The 23,440-nt window shown below is 37.7% G+C and overlaps 1 protein-coding gene across 1 annotated transcript in view; it reads left to right on the forward strand.

The window, feature by feature from the left end:
* The first annotated feature begins 1,733 nt into the window (after positions 1–1,733).
* CLVS2 (clavesin 2) overlaps positions 1,734–23,440 on the forward strand; it is a 77,306-nt gene continuing 55,599 nt past the window's right edge. Inside the window, exons 1-2 of the mRNA XM_063098422.1 lie at positions 1,734–2,122; positions 16,021–16,195. Coding sequence (XP_062954492.1) covers positions 1,734–2,122; positions 16,021–16,195 — 564 coding nt within the window. The remainder of the gene's footprint in view (positions 2,123–16,020; positions 16,196–23,440) is intronic.

Raw genomic sequence — 23,440 nt, forward strand, 5'->3', positions numbered from 1 at the left:
AGAGGGGCGTGGGAAGGCTGGAAGGCGTCGCTGCCCCGCCTGGCTAGGCGATGCCGTCCGCAGCAGCCTGCTGGGGAGTAGGGACAAGGAATAGGCTAAACCTGGGGCTCGGGATATTTGAATGCCACCAAAATTGCCGTCTCAGCCCAACAAGGCAGGGAGAGAAGAGCTGAGTGCGTGCGCGAGCTGAGTGCTTACGTCGCAGCGAGATCTGTGCTGGGATAATTGGAGAGGAGTTGGGCTGAGCCGAGTCCTCTTTTAGCAGCAGCCGCCGGAGCCGCAGCAGCAGCCCGGAGGGCGCGCCCGACTCGGGCCGCTCGGGAGCGCACGGGGACAGGCCCACGCCGCGCCCCCCGCCCCGCCGGCTCCGGGCGCACAAAGGCTGCGGCCGCTCGCGTGGCCTTCTCCTTCCAGGCGATCGGGTCCCGCTCCTTCCTTTCTCTCCCGAAGGCAAAAATGGCAGGGCCGGGCGAGCACCTGGGACAGCGGTGGCCCTAGCTCTGCTGTCCCCACCCTTCCTGCTAGGAGAGGCAGCGGGCTGCCCGCGGACGATGTGGCCGCGGCTGCTCCCGAGTGCGTCTTCGGCCCGGGTCCCCGCTGCCGCCCCTCTTGGCTGCTCCTTCTATCCCACCGAGAGGAGTTGATGCTGCTGTCGCCGCCGCCGATGGATGCCAGAGTGCCGCATTGCTTAGCCTCCCCGCCTCCGGGTTTGCTGGTAGGAGCCGGCTGCTCTTTCTTCTTTCTTGCTTTGGGGTTTCATAGAAAAGATAGAGACAATTTTATTTTTTTCCTCTACAACTCCCTCCCTTTCCTCCCGTTTTTGAAATGTACATTCCCAGAGAGACCCCCTTCCTTCCCCGCCCCCCACCACACCCCCGCGGCTAGTCCGTGGAAATGAAGGGCTAGAGGAAGGCAGAAGTTGGGGGTGGGGGCGGGGGAGCCCACGCTGGTGCCAGCGCCACCAAAAACCCTGCTGGTACCTTATGAGATCACGTTGTATAAGGAGGGAGGGGGGAAGGTGCGCTCTCTGCAGAGTCTCCACCTAATTGGATCATGATGATCTTAAATAAAATCCCACAAATACGTCGTACAAAATAGCATCTTTGAATAAGCAGATGAAGACATAAGCTCCTTTTCCCCTTGGTTTTCTCTCTCTGTTTTTCTTTCCGGCATAGACGCTCTCTCCCCGCCCTGGAGCTCCGCGCTGAAGAGCCGCCTTATTATTATCAGAATTCCCATCGTTACCCCGCAGGCAGGCGCGTCCCTCAGTAGAGACCGCAGAAGCATCACAGGGCCGGGGCTGAGATGTGCGTGGGGGGTGTTTTTGTTACATATTGGAAGAGAAGAGAAGAGGACAGTGCCAAGATCAGAACCACCCCCCCGTGCTAGGTGGGATTAGGGGTATTTTGTTAGGACAGAGAAAGAACAAGAAGACGGGTGCAGGGCCCTCCAGAGCTCCACGTCTCTAAAGGAAAGGGAAGAAAGAACCAAAGTGGGGCATTGTTTTTAGCGCGTGGTGGGGGGAGAACTTTATATCCCCCGCAGGAAAGCTGTGGGAAAGCAGGAGCAACAGGGTCCTTGACTGGACACCAAGACAAATCATTTCCTGTGCAGGACAGGAAGCAGGCCGCTGTTGGTCTGGGGGCCAGAGTGGGGTGGCAGCAAGGGCCAGGTGTGTGGGGCCAGTCAACAAGATCTTCAGGAGGGAAGGCTCAGGAACGCGGAGCAGAACAATGACTCATTTACAAGCGGGTCTCTCCCCTGAGACCCTGGAGAAAGCTCGCCTGGAGCTCAATGAGAACCCAGACACGCTGCACCAGGACATCCAGGAGGTGCGGGACATGGTCATCACCAGGCCGGACATTGGCTTCCTGCGCACGGATGATGCCTTCATCTTACGCTTCTTGCGCGCCAGGAAGTTTCATCACTTTGAGGCCTTCCGCCTCCTGGCCCAATACTTCGAGTACCGGCAGCAGAACCTGGACATGTTCAAAAGCTTCAAGGCCACTGATCCTGGCATCAAGCAGGCACTGAAGGATGGCTTCCCTGGGGGCCTGGCCAATCTGGACCACTATGGCAGGAAGATTCTAGTCCTTTTTGCTGCCAACTGGGATCAGAGCAGGTAAATCCTAAATCCAAACTTGTACTAGGGATCCTTTTACTCTACCATTTTCCAGAATGTACTCTGAGCAATGCCATAATTTTGCAGCTTTGATGTTGTTGTTTATTTGGCTGGGAGAAAAGAGAAACTGGAACTAAGAAATGAGTTTTTGGTTGGCACCCTGAAAAGGGGGAAGGGCTTTTATTTTTACTTTTAGAGAAGTAAGCTTCACTAACACCCAGTTTCCCTGCAGCTCCAAGTGCTTTATGGACCATATTATCGCACTGAGATCTAAATCACTTAACTTCTAAATAAAACTTCGAAATTTTTCACCTCTTGTATAAGCATACTGGTCTGGAGAAATGAATATGAGAATGGAGACAACTTTTCCTCTTTCCTTCTAGAGAAATTCTCAAACTAGATTTTTTATCACCATCATCATCACCATCATCATCATCATCTTTCTTTCCCTTCAGTACTGACATTTAATCTTTTGAAAATAGCCTAGTGTTCAACCAAGATCAGGTAGTTTTATTGCCTGGAAACTTTTCTGCTTGGTGAGGTGTAGATGAAGGGATAATATGATATGTGTCACTTCAATGAAAAGGAAGAGTTGTACCCTCTGTCACTGAGCATGCCTACCGACACTGAAAATAAAGGCTGACTGGTGTCTTGTTCTACACCTGTCACTAATCTAAAGAATATGTTTTCTGTCTGGTGTGATTTTTCATCTTTCAGAAGGAAGTGGAAATGTTCAGATATGTCAGTTGGTAGACTTTTTGAGCTTACTTGCTATTTAATAGAGGGGAAATAAAATTCTTATTTCATTTGCATTACAGAAAAATGCAGACAACTTCTTCCTCAATCAGAATTATTTTCTCAGACCGAAAGATATAAGAAATTATAAAAGTCTCTTGTATAGAGTAGTTTCAATTAAGTTCATAGTTAAATGTATTTCATGGGACTTAAAAATGCTACCAGAGCTATGAATCATAAGAAGCTGGTTGTTAAAACCCTGGTGTGTTTTTAGTTCTGTGAATGGTGACTTTGGATGCATCCGGTTAGATTAAAACATCACACTGGAGCAATTCTAAAAGACTTTTAGAGTTACCGAGTGATTTCATGGATCTTACAGGTTCCTGGATAGGTTTCTCAGAGTCTTGGGATCTTAGACTTTAAGATCCCAGCTTAATATTGTAAATTAATATTTTTAAGTAGATTTTCCCCTTTAACTGGTCACTTTTCCATTGTGATTCTAGGTTGAGAACGACTCTGATTTTTTAAGGTAATTATAAAGACGAACTACTGTCTGAAGAATAATAAAACTAAGAAACTCATGGAGAAAGTTAGGCAGTGAGAAGGAAAGGGGTTTCATTACTTACTTCGATTAGTTATAGAAATCTTACTTACTCCACTTTTTAGCAGGTAGGAAAGTTTAAAGGACTATGAAATTCCATCCACTGACCATAATTTTGTTTTAAAGTTTTTTTTTTTTTTTTAATCTGAGAAGTACATTGTAGGATCGTACAAACCAATGATTGTGTATATCAAAACAGAAAATTTTTATTTGAGAAAGAACCTAATATTCCATGTATCAGTTAGAACAAAAAAATTTGTTTATTGAGCTATAATGTAATGGGAGCTGTGGATATTTTATGTTTAATATGTCTTGAAGTTTATTAGAGATATCATTAGGGAGGAAGATTACATTCAGAGAGACATTATATACATCAGTGCTATTTTTATTTATTTCTAAAAATGAACTAATATTCACATTGATTTATAAGTCTAATTAAGGTGAAAGTCACTTAAAGTTCTCATGTACATTATATGGGAAGGTGATTTTTCTGGATTTACTAAAGAAGCTATTTTTTAGTTGTCTATCTCATGCTTTCACGTAAAGTACAGAATACTAGTAATCAAAACCTCTCTCTGGAAATTTACAATGGGAAGGGATTTATTAATTGGTACATAAAATTATTTTTATTAAACCTACACAAAGTCTTACATACTAAAGTTTTGTGCATTAAAAATTAAAAATGAGAAGCTGTGTCCTATGGAAATACCCTATCGGGACCCATAGACTAGTAATTGTAAATTCTGTTGCTATGGTTGGAAATGAACAGGTATAATCAAGAAGTTATAATACATCAAGGTAATAAGGTATACGAGTGATATAAAGCTTGTCTAAATTTTAATTGAGTTTTCTCCCTCTATATTATTAAAAAAATAATCATTCTCTTCTTCTCCCTGACTGCCCCTCATGACAGGGCATACTGGATAAACAATTCTATCATCTTGGAATCCTCTGTAAACCTTTATCATTGGGATATGTATGTAAGAAATGCCTTTGCCCCTGCCCTAACATCCTAAGGACAGCTGCCTTCTGACAGTGTGGGGGTGTTACTAGCCCTTCTCAGCCTGAATTCCTTTCCTTCACCTTGAAGCCTCCATGCTTATCTGACTTGACTCCTACAGAAGTCTCTGGCACCTTCCCTATGTGTTTACCTTACTATTATGGCTCTGTTAGGTGGACCTGCCATGTGCCAAATTTTCTCACTTCTCATCCCTCTGCTCTGAGTCAGGTGTTCTCACCTTCCTTGCCCTGATCCTATCAGCCACAAACTACCTGGATCTCTCAAGACTGCACATCTGAACATAATTCTGAACATATTTCTTAAGTTGTTAAGCAAATCATCTGGCTTTTAATAACTTTTTTAAAAAGTAGCTTTGTTTTAAAAAAAGACAGTGGGTGGGAAGTGTAGATGATTACACAGGTAAATTCCAGAAATGAGATAGAAGAAAATGTTTCTCTTTATCTGGAAGACAGATTACTTCCAACTTTCCAAGTACAAAGGGAAAAACAAGATTTCATGAACTTTGAAAAAATTTCTAAAGAGCCCTGAAAGAATTTATCTGTACAACAATAAAAGCTGTTATTTATTATATTTATAATAGCACCTGATCTAGAGTAGACGCTCAATAAATATTTGAGTTGAATTAAGAGTTATGCATTTTTTAAAAAATAATTCTCAGTAGGAATTTATCTCATATATGTTTTATCCTACATTAAATTTGTAGGACATTTTACTGTGCTCTTCAGGTCACTGGAAATAGTAAATTTGTGTGAGATGGTGACTATAAGTAAAAAGTCTCTTTCTTCTGCAATATAGTGCAGGTTAGTTTCAGGTTAGTGTAAAGAATTAGACCACTTACAAAGCCTTTGTAAGAGACATGGAGTCATCAGAAAGACTAAGGTAAAATCATAATATTGACAGTGCAGCCACCTTGTAACAAATCTCAAAAAAAAAAAATTTTGAAATACGGTAATGTCAGAATGACTTTCAGTGTGGTCTGCGGTTCTTTTAAAAAAGAATAGGACAAGCTCAGGTGATTTGTTACATTTGTTGACCTGGCTGTATCTTGGAAAAGATTCATACACTTTTATCTCCTTCCTTTCAGATTGTCTCACATAATTTCTGAAAACAAAAGTCAACTCTACACACACAATTGGAAACAATTTGATTGTTACACTGCATCACTAGGATGCAGTAGTCCTCCAGGCATTACAAAGCTGTGTTTCCTTCCTAAATGATAGTGCCCTGCTCAGGACTCAGCAGATTCCCTCTTTGTGTCCACCTGATGTCATCAACAGGGTGCGAGGATAACGTACCATGAAGCTAGAAGAAATAACACTACTTGAGGAAAGGAATTTTGGAATGAAAGTTGATGGCAGACTATGCCCTAGGACATGAAAATAGGTATCTCAGAAGTTGAAATCCACTAGCACATAATTATTGGGAATATTGATGAGTGAAAGTTGTCACCTGAAACATAATGATGACATGAAGTCTGAGAGTTGGCCTGTAAATTGTCAGTTAGCCTGCAACTCTATGTTACCTCTCTAGACCTCATAAGACTTATAAAGTACTTCTCTATACTGCAGTACAGCAAACAACCATTTATTTGGAATCTGGTTAATAGTCAATAGAATACAATTAAATACAGCTTGTACTAAAATGATTCTTAGTATAATGGCAACTCAGAAAACAGTGACCATCTTGCATGGTCTTTGGCTTGTCATAATCGAAGCTCTGGAAGGGGGAGAAAACTGAATGGTAAGACACTGCTGTGATTCTCTAGAAGCTTATCTTGGAATTTGCCCGAAAAACTTATCATCAGTTTGTTCCTACTGTGTGGCTTTTTCATAAAAAAGAAAATATTATGTAAATGGTCAGCTATTTGTGGCTTCAGTTTGAATATCATCATGCTCCCATTTACTAAAATAATGGGGCCAATGTTTATAATGAAAGAAGATTGTGATCCTGATAGTCATAGACTATACAGACTTGCTTTAATGCCAGCCACAAAGCTCTATTCTTCTTTGGAAGTGTACTAAAAAGTAAATAAATAAAATAAATTAAAAATGACTAAGAATAGATTAACATACTCAAGGGCAATTAACCATCTAATTATGGAGAAACACTCATTCACAGTAATATCAAAAACAAAAACAAGAAGCTTAATTTTTTGGCCTGATTTTTCAATAATACTTGTCTCAGTTAATTAAAGTACTAAAATATTTCTCAGCCTTTGTTTTGCATTGTCATACCTGGTGGCACAGTCAGGAGTCCTTCAAAATCCTGGAGGCATTGCTGTGCTGTGTTATGGGTGGATTTTGATTATGGCAAAACTGGAAGTGGCAGGTGTGGATTCCATGGAATTTCTGTCCCCCCAGAGCTTCCACATTGCTTCCTCATAGGGAGGCTCTTTTATCAAATACTCTGGAAACTGCAACTTATTCCAAGCTATACTCTTGGTACATGCCATGGAAAATAAGGAAGAAGAAAAAAGTTTTCCTGAGAAATGTTGGAGGAATATTGTGACAAATCTCTGAAAAAATAGGACAAACTCTAAAAACTGGGGCAATTATGCAGTAATTAGTAAAATAATCCTGAAATAACAGCAAAAACCAGGAGTGTCAACCTTCGGTAGGACGTTGATTAGGTCTGGCCTGAGCCAGGCTATTTTCATGCTTCAAATATGCAACTTTAAACAAGGTTGAAGAGAAGCAAAGGATTATTACAGTGCCCTGAAAGGATGCCTCAAAAGAAATATTTAAAGATATTTTAAAACATGACTTAAGAGTAAATTAACAAGTTGTCCTTAGGAGATAAATATATGTCCTCCACTCTGGAGAAAAAATTGAGCTCTCTTACTTCACTGAAACCAGGTACATATATTTCACTATTACAATAAACTGTGTTTATTGCCATGAGGGAAAGGATACACCTCTATGTGGGATCCTTATGGACATCAAATAAACTGAGCAATTAAAATTTCTTTCAGATTAATTAAAAATGCACTTCATTTGCTATGTACATAAAAATCTATTTATTTTTCCTAAAATATTTATTTTTTATTTTTAATTATACATATATTTATGGGGTACAGAGTTGACTGTCGTTGTTTGTGTACACTATGTGATGATCTAATGAACATTCATGTTCATCATTACATATTGTAAATACTCTTTTTGTTCCTTAACCAGTTACTCCCTAACATCCCTCTTCCTCCGTGTTTCCCAACTCTAATAACCGTAGGCCTGTTCTCTCCTTCTGAAAGTTCAATGTTTTATTGTGGCCAGCCGGCCTTCCTTCCTCGCTTCCTCCCTCCCTCCCTTCCTTTCTTACTTTCTTTCTTCTTAGCTCCCACTTATGAATGAGGACATACAGTATTTCTCTTTCTGTGCCTGCTTATTTCACTTAACATAATTTTCTCCAAGCTCATCCATGTTGCTGCACATGGCAGAGTTTCACTTTTTTATGGCAGAGTAGTATTGCATTGTGTATATATACCATATTTTCCTTATCCAGTCATCTGTAGATGGACATTTAGGTTGGTTCCATATATCGGCTATTGAAAAAATAGAATTGCAGTTAACACGGGAGTACAGGTATCCCTTCGATATGATGATTTACATTTCTCTGAGTATATACCCAGAAGTGGGATTGCTGGATTGTATGGTAGTTCTATCTGTAATTGTTTGAGAAATCTCCATACTGTTTTATGTAATGGCTGTGCTAATTTACAGTCCCACCAACAGTGTAGAAGAGTTCCCCTTTCTCCTCATCCTTGTCAGCATTTGTTATTCTCAGTCTTTTTGATAATAGCTAGTCTAATGGGGGTGAAATGGTATCTCAATGTGGTTTTGCTTTGCATTTCCCTGATGATTAGTAATGTTGAGCATTTTTTCATGTACCTGTTGGTCATTTGTATATCTTCCTTTGAAAAATGTCTATTCATCTCCTTTGCCCATTTTTAAATTGGATTATTTGGTTTTTTACAGTGAAGTTGTTTGAGTTCTTTGTATATTCTGGATATTAATCCTTTGTTGGATGTATAGTTTGCAAGTATTTTCTCCCATTCTGTGGGTTACCTATTCACTCTGTTGATTGTTTCCTTTGCTGTGCAGAAGCTTTTTAGTTTGATATAATCCCATTTGTTTATTTTTTCTTTTGTTGCTGTGCTTTTGAGGTCTTATTCATAGTCTTTGCCCTGTCTTACATCCTGAAATGTTTTCTCTATTGTACATAGAAATTTAGTAGGAACTAGGGACAAATAAAGGCACATAACACATACTTTGTACCATTGAGTGACATACAGCCTCTCTGGGAAGAAAAATATGAAAAGCTAAACAACTACCAGAGAAGTCTTAAGTGTTTAATGAGAATACTGTTGCCGGTGCTGGAAGATCAGGACAGAGGGGCAGCTGCAGGCTACTGAGTGTTGAATTCAACCTTTTGTTGTTCTATTTTCAGTCACTCATTCGTTTATTCATTCATTCATTTTAAAACATTTCTACAGTGTGTGTTTTATAGCAGCTAAGTATTTTGTCCATGATCACACTAGTAATTGAATTAGTCACTTTTGTGTGTGTGTCTGTGTGTGTAGACAGTTACCAACCTAAATCTAGGGAAAGACATTTAAATATAATTATATCAAAAAATCAAGCTCTAATAATTACAAAATTCCATCTATGGTTTAAAATGTCTTGATTAAATATCAGAATATGGACAATTAGGAACAAAAAATTAAGGTAGAACACTAAGTCTTCTAAAGGTAAAGACTTTACAAACCAGATGCTTGCATAGAGTATTCAGCGTTGAAAAAAACAGCTGCCTCTCTGATGTGTTTGTACTTTCCCAACACAATTCTGTTTTATTTTATTTTACTTTTGGTGGCAATAGATGCAAACATTTTAAACCCTTTTTTCAAAGAAAGGTGTTTTTATCTGTAAAAGTTTCATTTCCAATGATTCTCTTGTTCTCACTCACCTACATTTCTGCAGCAGTAAAATTAAAGCAAGACTCAGACCACTAATCTGTGCTCAGTGATACAAGCCAGACATATGAAAATTTCAGAGTTCATATTTCCTCTAGGGTTTGTAGACTTAGCCACATTCCATCCTGACTCTTATGAATGTCTTCTTGCTTATCCTCCACCAAAGCCCCCTGCTGTGGCCAGGCTGGAGAGTGCCTGGCCTGGTGCCACGTTAGTATTGATTTCCTGATCTCCTGTCTTCTGACGCATGTTTTGCTACCCAGACATGAAAAAGCAGAACAGCTATTCATCACACTCTGTTCTAGGTATGAGGCGCCACAGGGAGTGGAAAGAACACTGTTGTCAGAAAGACTTGGCTTCTAATATAGGTTCCCCTCTTTCTTCCCATGGTAATTTTGGTTGAGTTCTCTGAGACCCTGTGTCCTCATCTGTGAAATAATAGGAGCAAAGCCAGCTCAGAGACTTTGCAGTTGTTTTGAGATTAAGATAATGCATTTGAAATTGCTTTGGAAATTTTAAAGTATTACACAGATAGAGGTATTATTATTATTACCACTCAGTAATATAAAACACCAAGATGGGTTCATCAGCTTTAGCAATAATGATACCCTGAGGCATTAATAAAGGTAATTCTTCTCCTTTGTCTCTCCCCCAAGCACCTTTCTAATGGGAGTGCTTCAGACATTAGAAAACGTGGCTTAATGAAAACTGAGGGGTAGGGGCAGCCTTAATGAAGAATTTAATAATGGCTGATTGATTTAGTGACAAAGAGAAATTGCTGGCTGTTGTGCTGCTCAATGTGATGCCAAGATGCCAGTTTTTCCCTGTCATGCCGAAAAGGTTGGAAAGTCGAAGGAGATGACTTGTTTGTGATTTAAGTTGATCTTTGCACTGATTGTGAGCTGTGGTAGAGAAGCCGTGAACCCTACAGGAGAAGCATAGGCCAGGTAGCCACCAAAAAACTGCACGGCCAGAGGCACAAGAAGAAGCTTCCCTGAGCTTGTTAAATATTTTTTGAAAGCATTTTTGGAATCCACTTCCCACCATTAACTTTTATTATAAAAACAGCTGTGGGGCTCCTGGCTGCAGGCAGGGTACTGCCCCTCAGCCATGCCGAATGACAAGGCTCTTGTCCTCTTCTGGCCTAGGACGGTATTTTGTATTGCCCTTTGAGATGAAAGGGAAGACTTAAGTAATGGTGTAATTAAAAAACAATGCCACTTTGATGACCTTTGTAGGTAAAGTAAAGCAGCATGATCTGTGCCCTTGGGAAATAATTTGATTGTCACATATATTACTGTGCACCTACTAAGCTTATATGTCCGGGGCCATAGGACAAACACTGATGGTTAAGTGTACTAGTTTCAGAGTGGGAGAGGGTACTGAGGTCTGCAGCAGGAAGAGACAATTTCACAGAGCAGGACAAGCTGGAGGTGGGCCCAGAGAAGTGTAGACCAGGTAAAATGAAAAAGAAGAGGTGTGTCCCCAACAGATTTAAGTGAAGGTAAGGCATAGTAGTGTACTGGCTTTTTGGGGAATGGATGTGACAAGATCTGGAGGCTGGAATGAGCTTGTGCATGAGAGTGCAAGGTAAGAAGCATGATTATTAAGGGAGTGGTGGGGTTTTGAAAGAGCCATGGAGGAGTAGTGTGTGTGCAGGTTTTAGGATGATTAATTTCACACTAGTGGATAGGCAAGATTTCTGGAAGAGAGAGAGGGGAGAGAAGGAAAAAGAAAGGAGCAGAAGTGCCATTGTATTAGGCAATAAAGTTGGGACTCTCATGGAAAGAAAGAGTTAGATGCCAAAGGCGTATAAATAGATAAAGGAAAAGAAAAATAGTTGGGACTTGGTGAATAAATGTAGAGAGAGAAGGAAAGGGAAATATCCAAGGATGATTCTTCATTAATTGATTAACATCGGCAATCCCAGAGGGGAAGTATGTTTGGGAGGCACTAAGATGTTACATTAATATGAAATATTTTAGGTAACAAGAAGTCCCTAAGGTGCTGATGTTCAGATGACACCTGGAAAGATGAGGAAGTTGCTCAGGAGTGACTGGCTCTGAGGATATATATGGGGCTTCACGGATGTGTTGACCAAAGGGATAAGTGCATGACTCAGTAACTCTGTGAGATATTACATGATAAGAGTAGGGGACCAAAGTCTATTTCTGCATTTGAGGATTGGAGGAGGGAGTGCAACCAAAGATGGAAGATACAGAGTGACCAGAAAAAGTGGGAGGAGGAAAAGTTCAGTGTGGCATCATGGAACCAAATAGAGGAAAGTATTTCAACAGCATTGATTACACTAAAGATTTACTATTTCTATTATCTGTCAAGTACTGTTAAAAGCTGTACATATATTATTTTATTTCATTTTTATCCCCTCAACTTTATGAAATTAAGAATAAATGGTTTAGTTTGCTTTTCTTTTTCTATTTTCTTGAGTTAGAAGTTTACATTACTGATGTGAGATTTTTCTTGTTTTTAATGCAGGTGTTTACACGTATAAATTTTCCTCTAAGCATGGCATGAGCCCTGCATCCTATAAATTTTGATATGCTGTGCTTTGATTTTTTTGTATCAAAGTACTCTCCAATTTCCCTGTGATTTTTCTTTTTACTCATTGTTTATTTAGGAGTGTTGTTTAATTTCCACACATTTGTGAATTTTCTAAATTTCCTTCTGTTATTGTGGTCAGAGAACATATTTTCTATGATCTTAGTCTTTTTAAATGTATTAAAATTTGTTTGTGGCCAAAAGTAAGTAAATAAAAAGGAAAAAAAAATAATTGGTTGAAACGTACAAAAAGAAAGTGTAGACTATGTAATTGTAGAATATAATTGTAGAAAAGAAAAAAGTCATATAATTGTAGCAATCATAGAAGTTAACACTTATTAAGCACTTGCTGTGTGCTAGGCACTGGGATGAGTATTTTACATTCTGCCCTATGAGTCAGATATTATTTTTAAAAGAGAAAATGGAGGCTTAGCAAGATTCAGTAACTTCTTAAAGGTGCAACAGCAGGCTGAGATTAGAAAAATAATTAAGATAATAATCACTTTTATTTTGTATTTATTATAGATATAGGTTTTACATTTTAAAAAGGCTTGACGTTAAATAAAAGTGACCCAAATTATTAATTCATGAACATATATCCTATTCTGCAGAGCAGACTGATTTTACAACTGAAAAATTTCAAAAGAGATTAGATGTTTTGCTTCTGATTGCACAGTTGGTGAATAGGAGCTATGGATGTCAAAGTCTTCTCTGCATGTTTTTTACATATTGTAGCAGCTTTGATTTCTTTCAAGAGCAATGGTCTATATAGTAAAGTTCCTTATTGGTGTCACGATTTCTTCTTACTACATGTTATGCATCATTCTCTCCACAAATTCAAGTTTTACTTAATGCTATTTTGGGAAGCACAATCAGGAGTCAAGAGCTGCAATAATGGGCTAGTTTATTATTTATGGCTTTCTTCCAACACACCAGGGAAGAATAGCGGTGGTGGTACTCTTTCAATTTAGGGGCAAATCCCAAACATGAACATGTGGAATACTTCATTGTAGTGACCTCTAATTTGTAAATTATAACACTTAAAATAATGTAAAAGAGGAGAATGAGGGTAGGAGTCCTGGAAAGATAAAATTCATAGCCGCTACATTTCTTTGGAAGATATTTTACAGACAGACTTTGGCAAGATCCCATATAATAATGTTCTGCTTAGGAATAACCTGCTGAGCTGCTAATGATAATAATCTGACGTGTTTGACAACAGAAGACCAGAGTAAGTCAAGAGTAGTTTTGACCTGCCCTTTGAATGCAGTTAGCGAGGATGTTTTCATGTTTCTTTTGTTAAACTTATAAATTAGTATGACTTATATAAAGATCATAATTCTCTGCTTGTAGCAAGATATGAAATTTTAAAAATATTGGTTAGATTTACTCTTGAAAACTTTGCAAACCTGCTTTTCTTCATTGCTAATCCTAGGATTTGCCTTATATTATTTCCTTTGGAATAATGATATGTACACACATTTTTCTCTTGGTTTTGACGCAGCTTAGGGAAACCATACTTCAATGTGTTGTTACTTAAAACAAATTGCCTCTTGGTTTTAGCTCTTACAGGAGCCATGATTTATTTTCACCTTTCCCGGAATTGATTTCAGATTCAAGTTTTATTTAATGCTATTTTGATATTCATGCTATTTGGTATTCTTATGGGTAACATAAGAATGATAAACCTCCTAATGAGGAGAATGTTCTAAGTTGGACTTTCCTAATTAATTTTCTTTACCATGATACTATTATGAATTTCAGAAAGTAAAAACAGAAATATAGCCTTCCTGCTCCAGCTTTCCAGTCTGTGTAGGTTTATAGGTTTCAGGTCATAACACTGTGTCAGGCCCTTCTGTTTACAATGGAGGTAAGCCTGCCATGAAGTGACAGACAAAGGTGTCCAGCCACAATCATTTCACAGATTCAATAATAAATAAAGAATGGAGCTCTATAAATATCTTCTATATTCAGGGATTATTTTTGGATGCCATATCCCTAGGCCTCTTGATCCTTGCCTTTTACAATAGTAATAGGCTATCTTAAAGATCATCATTAACTTTTAAAATAAAACATTCTTCAGTTCTGATGATTCCCTGCCTAGTACACTTCATCTGTGGTTACCATTACAACAAAAAGTATGCTACGTATGTATTCCAGCCAACATTTACTGAAGATGTGCTGTATAACTAGAACTGTGCAAATGCTTTCACCTGAATCATCTCTTTGACTCTCCTTACCCCTCCCCCCTCCACCCCCAACTCCTGCTGCCAGTGAGATAGTGAGATTGTTATAGGTACTCTCATTTTTTTCAGATGAGGAAATTGTTCCTCAGAATTATAAATCAATGACACATCTATGGCCACACAGCTAATGAGGGACAGGGCAGAGATTCCATTTTGAAGTTTTCTGACACCGTGTCCTTAATTTGGTTAATGCTGGAATCCCAAAGGAGAGTCTATTCCAAACTACTGAATTTACAGATGAGGAAAGCAAGCCCCAAGAAAGCAAGCCCCAATGAAGTTCTAATGTGAATTTTTCTTTGTTTTCTGAACTACTATCTTTCTCCATTCATCTCCAAATGCATTTGGAAGTAAAAGTAGAACTACGTCCTCATAGGTGCACACTCTCTCATATTTCTTCCTGGTGATCCCACCTCTTCCACTATCTGGTGATGATTTCCACTCCTGATCCACCCTGTCCCTATCCCACCTCTTCCCTGAGGTCTGGATGCCTTTCTCTAGCTTTTTCTGAACGTCTCCACCTGAATGTTTCTGGAGAAAAAACTTAAAATGCAGGTTATACGAAAATTGAAATTGTTAATGTCTTCCGTAAATATGATTCCTCTAAAAATGCTGGAATTTTCTAAGGATTGCCTTCTTAGTGTAGTTATCCGATATTTCTCTCTGCTCTGACTGCTTTACCTCCTTTCCTTCCTTAAACTTAGGGTCTATAGGCTTTTGATTCCAGAATTTTCAGCTTTGAGCTCTCTCCTGAGTTTAGGATCAATTTTTTTTTCAGGTGTTTACTTGATATATTTTTCTGAGTATACTGCCTGTTTTTCAAATATAACAGTTTCTATTTAAAACTCCACATTTCTAGCCATTTCCAACGGTATCCTCTATTTGCATTATTGATTTTGATTAAAGATTTTACGGTTTACTCAGGTTCTTTTATTCTTACCTCAATCCTAGTCCGCACATCTAATTAACTATCAAATTTTAACAAGTTTACATTTGAAATGCCTCTCAAATTTGGCTTCTTATTTTTGTTCTTACTTCATTGCCTTCATTGAGGCAGTGTATTAATCTATAACCAGTGTCTTCGCACGCTAATCTAGCCCTATTTTAAAGGAACGGAAAGAGCACTTATGGGGTTTCTAGAATGTGCCAGGCACTGTGCTAAGGTGGAAGGAAGTAAAAAAAAAAAGATTCAACTTTTGGCTTGTGTTATAATAGCTGTAAATTTCCATGACTTTGTTTATGTGTATCTTCCTCTCTATTCCTCCCACATTTCCTCCTTTCTTTTATCTTTATGATACAAACTCAATAGAATTAATTAAAGTCTGTTGACACTTTTATCCATAGGTATCATGCACCATATCTTTTAAATTTATTATCCTTCAAATCTTGTTCTCAAGTTTTTCAAATAGGAAGATATGAAAAGGGTATTTTTGAGCTATTTAAAAGTATGTGCCTAGTTTTGGGGGTAGTTGAAATGAGATTTTAGAAAATCATTGGAAAGCCTGGAGGTAAGTTAAATGATTATAAAATATGAAACAAACTGTAGCATTTTCAAAAGCATTCTCATTTGTTTGTGCAGATACCTGTTAAATTCTATGATGTCCCTGGAGTGCATGTAAAGTAAACCTCTTCTAAACAAAAGGTTTTTAAATAAAATCATTTTCTTAAGATTCCTGAGGTATTTTAAAGAGAGTTTTTAGTGTGCTAACACAACTTTCTATCGTTTGTACAAAAGAGGTTGTCAGATTTAATTCAGTACTGTTCTGCTGACAGGTACACCCTGGTGGATATTTTGCGTGCCATCTTACTTTCTTTAGAAGCCATGATCGAAGATCCTGAGCTTCAAGTGAATGGGTTTGTTTTGATCATAGACTGGAGTAACTTCACCTTCAAGCAAGCCTCTAAACTTACACCAAGCATGCTGCGATTAGCTATTGAAGGTCTTCAGGTAGGATATACAAATTATCCAGTTTCTTGGTGTCTCCTGTTTGACTTTTGCCTAATGAGTTAGAATAACAAAATGTCTCCCAGAATAACAAAAGCAAACAAAAAAATTTTTATGGTTTTTGAGCACAAACATTAAAACAGTAACCGAACAAAGGTTTACAGAAGAATAGCTGAAGTATGTCAGTCTTTTAACAGATGAGAGTTTCTGATACGTGACACAAGTGCTCATTATGTGTAAACATAAACATCTGTCATGAGCTGAGATTTTTATCTTGATGACCAGAATAAGCAACATTTTTTTTTTGGATTTTAATAATTAACTATTTAGGGTTTTTTGGGGGGGTGGTTCTCTTTCCTTTTCTGTGTATATTACTTAATTAACAAAACATGTGCTTCATTATTTCATTTAACCTGGTGAATTTGGGATATGATCAGCAGTATCTTCACATGACCTAAAGTCAATCAATGTTTTTTGGTCTCTAAGATATAAAAATCAGTGTTTTGAATTATTCTTTGGACTTAATTGAGGTTTTTGTTGTTCTTTTTGGGGGGGAGGGGCTATCATATGGAATTTATATGGGAATTGTGCATCTTCCAGTGAATGATATTTAACTATTGGGAATTTTAAAATGGAAAATGAATGATTATTTAGTGGTGTGTCATAAACCTGCTATTGTCAATTTCTTTTTAACTTTTAGGACATTTTTCTTCTGCTCTCTCTCTACTTTGCTTCATGCCACTTTGTGTGTAATGTTTATGAAACTGATTTTAAACTTTTAAAAATATATCCAAGTTAACTCTTGAGTGATATTATTCAGTATTTATTCTCTGTATTTCAACATGTATTTTAGAAGTTTGCAAGTTAGTTAATTTTTCTAACTTTGCCACTGAATATATCACTCGTTTAAAAATAACAAATTATATTTTTGTCATTTATTAGGTCAGGATGTTAGCCATTTTTTTGTTGAGTAAGCCAAAATTATTCAGATCTCTGCTCAGCAATAATTTCTGACTGCACATATAGGCACCTAAATTGATGACTGCTGACCCTCCAAAAATGGGCCACTTCTCCAGGTGGCAGGACATCTTAACCAAATTGAATCCACAGTTTGATTTCTGCCTCTGGACTGAATAAGACACACTGATATGTCTTTACTGCATAGGTTTTTCCCACTGCAGTCTTCCTGACTTGCTCTTGGTGAGTCAGCCTTGCTCCTGTCTTATCTTAATACCTTTTTTTTAACTCCACAGTGACAGTTTATAAGGGTTGGAAGAGGGCACAAGATAATACATTTAGGAAATGTGTATATCATGTAGAATCAATCCTAATTCTGCCCTGTTGCCAGCAATGTATAAATTATTCTTTGGCATGTAAAAAAAATTGGTTACCACAAACTATGTTCCTTATAGAAGAGTAACCTAGCCTTTTATAATTGTTGTCCCTATTAAGCCTGTGTGTTCTCTTCATGCTAGAGGTAGGCCAGGCCTTCATGTGTATGAAGGATTGAAAAACTCATATTATTCCCAAGAAATTTTTTTTAAAAACACCTCAAGGGTAGACTCAGTGTCTTGCTATTTTGCAAATTACTTGTTTGATAATAATGTGATAAGTCATTGCAGGAGAACAGATTGCCAACTCAGAGAAGTTTGGGAATTTCCTCATTAAACATGGCCACTATCAGAACTTCTTTAAGTGTCCAGAGAGGGAAGTGGTCCCCTTCCCTGCATGGACCTGTGCTGGCTGCACATAGGGAACTGCCATCTCTCTAGTCCCATAGATATCTCAGTCTCCTTCTCCTTTCTGTCAAAACACAGACTGAGTAAGCAGAGTTGATTCCTCCTGATTGCCAGTTGGGAAGCCACTTAAAAGAAGAGAGCTCTTCCTGAGAATAAATTTGACATATTTGTAACCTTTAAACCTTTAAATTTTTCTCTAGTTCCAATTGATTTTTTTAATGCTATATATTTATATCTATGTTTATGTCTGCGCCTATCTGTATCTAAAAACAATGGTAATTCTGAATAGGAATATAGGATTGTAAAGAATGTTCCATTGTGACATGCATGATCTCAGAGTTAGTCTCATTTCGAAGTAACATTTTATGACTTTTTAAATCAAGTCTCTGTACTTTGCATTTACTATGTGTGAGAAACTATTGTGCATTGCTGTATGTTTCATTCAGAATATGAATAAACAGTTTTTTCAAGATTAAGATAAGACCACAACATATTTAAAGATATGTACACAATTTTAGGTTCCTAAACACAACAGCTACCATCACCAAGATCACCAACCCTGCAACAATAATAAACCTCTTCCAGTTAACCCAGTCAGGAAAATTAAGAGATGAGATTATTTTTCATAACTCAGTGATAACTTGTATCATTCCATAATTCTGCTATGTTACTTTTATTTAAGCAAACATAAAACATATTCTAGGGATTTGAATCAAAAATAAGAAAAGCTACCAGAAAGTCTAGTGCTGGAGAGGAAATTAATTTTAATGATGTGTATTATGAAAGGGATGTAATTGTGTTTTGAAGAGGCCCTGTTTCTCTTCCTCTTGAGTTGGCTGTATAACCTGTCTATTCACATCACTAACTTCCTTTTTCTTTAAGCAAAAGAGTATTTTGAGTGACCTGGCTAAAGAGAATACCTGATACCTCATATAAATATTCATGGAGTATTACTATAAGTTCATACATGATCACAGTACAAAGCCGATTAAGACACAATGTGGAAGGGTGGAAATAGAATGGACTCAAGAGTCAGACAGACCTGGATTTTGGATGGCAATCTTGCTACCTGTCACATACTTGGGAAAATTACTTGTGTGAATCTCAATCTACTCATTTATACCAATTTTAAAGTGTGATTATATTAGAAATAATATATCTTGCACCTAGCTGTTGATATTAATGATTAAAGTAATTGATGAGGATTAGCTCGTTTTCACACGGCAACTTTTCTGCATGTGTGCTGCTTTTTTCACAATTCAATGACTGCCTAAACTGTGATTAATTAAATTTGATTGGCTTTGGGAATCTGGATAATATATTTTTCTTTTGGTGTTCAGATTGTAGATACACAGATTGTGTATTTTTTAAATATCACTCCTCTGTGGTTAAATAGCATCTAGATATTTTCACATTAGATGCCAAACAAAATATGTTTTCATGTTGGAATCCAAACAAAGAATGATATTGTTCCACCTGGTGAAATTTAATCTTTGTTTCTTTTGGGAGAAGCTATAGGCACAGCTGGAAATGTAGTTCTGGAGATACCCTTGGCTTTGAGGGTTGAGCAAGCTTTTCTGAGTGAACAAAGACAGGAATGGCATTTCAGGCAGGGGGACATTGGGAAAGTACTTTGGACAAACACACAGCTATAGGGGGTTGAAAGTACATGATGAATCTGTTTCGAAATGGCTAGAATGAGCAAAGAATTCAGGAAGATAACCTGAGATAAGCCTGGAAAGGCAGACTGAGGTTTAGCTGTATGGGACGAAAGACTGCATGCTGTGTAGTTTGTTGTGTGCTCTCTAGATATAGGGAGGCTTGTACAGGAAAGTGTCCTGATCACTCTTCCACTTTGGAAAGACCTTTTGGGTAGAAAAACATACTTGCATTAAAGAATGGAGAGGTTAAATCCAGAGAACCCCAAAACTACCCTTGAGATAATTATATTATTCTCATTTTATTGGACAGGAACTAAAACTTCAGGAAGTATAAGATACTTAACCAAATTTTCTCAGCTGACATCAAGGCTTACATCCAAGTTGTCTGACTCCAAAGACCAATGTCTTTCCTGAATCTTGTTTCTATTGTTTCTAGGCCTGTTTCTAGGAAAGGGTAGGCTCAGGTTAAAGTAACTTTTCCCACCTGTCCCCAAATCTCCACATTTTAATAGAGATGAAATTTCTTTATTGGGATAGACAGTGCAATTCTAGCTAAAGAAGTCACAAATGGATGTCCTGTGGCTTTGCACTTTTTTTTGACACCAAGTGGCAGAACCATTTTCTTTTTCCCAGGGAGCTGCCCCCTTTAGTGACCGCCAGTGCCCAGTTCTTGTGACAGAGAATTGAGACCAAGGGGAAGCCACTTTGCTGACAGCCAAACAGAACTTTTATCAACACAACCACAAATTGATAAGCCATTCATAATTTTGATCCAAGGCAATTCGATAAGCTTTCTCTGTGCAGAATCTCCAAATGTTTTCAAAATATGAAAGATATCAACCATTTTTACCCACGTAATGTAGTTCCTTGACAAGAAAGAGGCAGCATCAGATATATTTCTGGAAAGAAAGTATTCAGACTTTATTTGAAAAAAAATAGAAAGAGAAAATTGTTTTGTTACTTACAAGAAGTTAATTGATTAGGTAGTCATAGAAACAGGAAGTTTCTTAGAAAATCAATACAAGATTAAGTGAATGTGACTTACAGACTGTAAGATATCTGCCTGGGAAGTCAATTAAAACATGAAATGTCTGGAAATACCTGAAACAGGTTAGACTCTGAATTTATACTAAAATGATGTGTTTTTAATATTTTTGGTTGTTATTTCTCTATTTTTTTCTTGTAAAATATCCCTAAAACTCTTTAGTAATAAAAAACTCAAACTTTCATGAAGCCAAAATCTTCCAATTTGTAACTTTGTAATAACTTATGCTGACCCTACCTGTGTTGTTTGGATATATTTGTCTGTCTTTCCCCCTTAGCTCTGTCCTACTGTATGTCCATGCTTTTGCTTTCACAATTTCACAGGAATCCCCAAACTCCATCTGCTGAAAAGTACATAAGGTAGCCAAGACATGGCTTGGTGGCAAGGAGTTTGGCTGTAACAAGAGATAGAATAGCTCTTTGAACTGCTACATAAGACTCAGACATAGGGCCATTTCAAAGTGCTTAAAATAGTGCCAGTTATTGTAAGAGCCCCTAATAAATAGGACTTGTGAGAGAATAAAGAAAATGTAATCAATTTACCAGCCCTTTCATTTGACTCAAGGGTCCAGTGCTACCAGCAGCCACCAGTCTGCTAACTCTGAGTGCTCTGATCATTCATGTGGAAGGCAAAAAGTGCTGCTGCTTCAAATTCTGGCTCTGAATGTTTGGAAGCCCAGTCCTACCTAGGGAATCTTGCCCAAAACAGAGGGCATGCTAATGACTTGGAACATCACTGTCCAAGGCTAACAGGTGAGGAGCTCCATTAACTTCAGTCTAGCATTAGTTTATTCAGTCCTCCAAATTCCATCTCTTACCTTTGGCAGCTTTGAAATTGTGTGTGTGTGTGTGTGTGTGTGTGTGTGTGTGTGTGTGTGTGTGTGTGTGTGTGTGTGTGTGTGTAAGGTGGTTAAGGGAGAATATAAAACGGAATATTTGTGAGATATTGACTAAATTAGGAATTTAGAATAAAACAAAAGGAATCCGTGCTCTACAATAGTGTTCTTTGCAATTCTTGTTAAGCCAATAGTTTTCAGGCTTAGAATGCTTTGGACAACAGCAGAAACCTCTTGCTTACAGGCTCCCTTTTAAACTTAAGGCAGCATTATGGTGCATTGATGGGAGGGGGTTGAAACAGTGCCTATATTTTTGAAAATGAACACACAGACTCATGAACTGTATTCATTCAGACAGCCTGGAGGTGGGAATGTTTATTTTCACATTTTGTATGCACAAGCAGAACCATATTGAGAAACAGTGACAAGGGCAGTGTGTATAAAAAGTGACATTTTGCTCATCACATGCATAACTGTCTGAGCTAAGTGTGCTTCCTTTCAGTTGTCACTTAACCTAAAACAAAATGAGCGAAAAACCTAATGTCGCTTTATTTCATGGTGCGAGAATGGTTTGGCTAAGAGATTTAGTCCCCAGAAGTAGAATAAGTCTTTCTTAAAAGCTGACAATAGGCATGTTAAAATATATATAATATTCAGTTCTACAAGCAGGCTAAGGATCATATAACCTTTGATAATGGGCTAGATTCATTCTTTACATATATATGTGCATATATGTACATATAATCACTATATTTTTTCTAGTGTTAAAATTGCTATTTTTCCTTTGTTAATCAGCTGAATCTGTTAAAAGTGTCTAGTAGTAGGGAGTAGGTCTCGACCTCGACAAAAAATGAAGGCAAATATTCTAGAGTTATTTAACATGTATTTACTAATTAAAAAAGTGTTAGTAATTTTCAGTAAAATTTAATACTTCTGCACTTTCAACTACTGACAAAGAGACTTTTTATCATTTTGCTTCAAATAGCCAAATAATTGAAACAACAAAAAGGGAAGAAGCAAATAACATTTTTTTTTTTTTTGGTCTGAGTCACTGAGATAATGATGAATGGATAGAAAGTAATTATCTATGAAAAACTGAAGGAACCATATGAGCTATTCTGCATTTCATTTTATTGGCTGTGTTTAGCCATGCCCTGAACTAGGGAACAAAAAACATGACTAAGTGCAGGTTCTCTCTTATTCTTTTCAGCAACAGTGTAAATACATCTTGATGTATCCTTCTCTCCCTGCAGAATCTCATTTTTTTTCGCTTTATTCAAATCAAAGCTACAAAATGGGAGCATGAGAATCCATTTATTATTTTTAGAAATTAGTTTAGGACCCAAATGACATCAGGTTTTTCTATCAATATTGATAAAATTGACATGCTTATCTTTCCAATGTCTAGTCATTTCGTCTTCATAAATGGTATCTCATGGACTTTTAAATCTTTTGAAATTTCAATTTAAGGTGTTATTTTCCTTTTCCTGTATTTTAAAATTCTGGTACCATATTGCCAGAATCTTGGTGGTGAATGATTCTTTGATCTCATCCACGGATAACACTCTTGTTGTTCTGTTCACTTAAGATTGTTCTGGAAATGAAAATACTCTTTATCCTTTATTATACCTATCCTTATCCTTTATTATACCTATTTTGAGAAGGTTTTTTAATGGGCTCAGTTTTCTTCTCATCTGCAATTGGAGAAGCCACGATAAACCCACAAGAGGAACACCTTGGATTTATTCTGGATACTACGAGATGCACAATTAATAACAATGTGTTTCTATTGCCTAAAGTCAACTGCATTTTGAAATCCCTCAATCAGTTGGGATTTTACAGTGTGGGTGAGTGTGAGGTAGTTACTTAATGTGATGATAGCTGCTGTAACAAATGAAGCAAAATGTGTACATTGGCTCAACCATGTCTCATATGACCTACCACAGGTGTTTTTAATCAGGTGCTGTT

This window comes from Cynocephalus volans, chromosome 5 (assembly GCF_027409185.1).
Source record: "Cynocephalus volans isolate mCynVol1 chromosome 5, mCynVol1.pri, whole genome shotgun sequence".
NCBI classification, from domain to species: domain Eukaryota; kingdom Metazoa; phylum Chordata; class Mammalia; order Dermoptera; family Cynocephalidae; genus Cynocephalus; species Cynocephalus volans.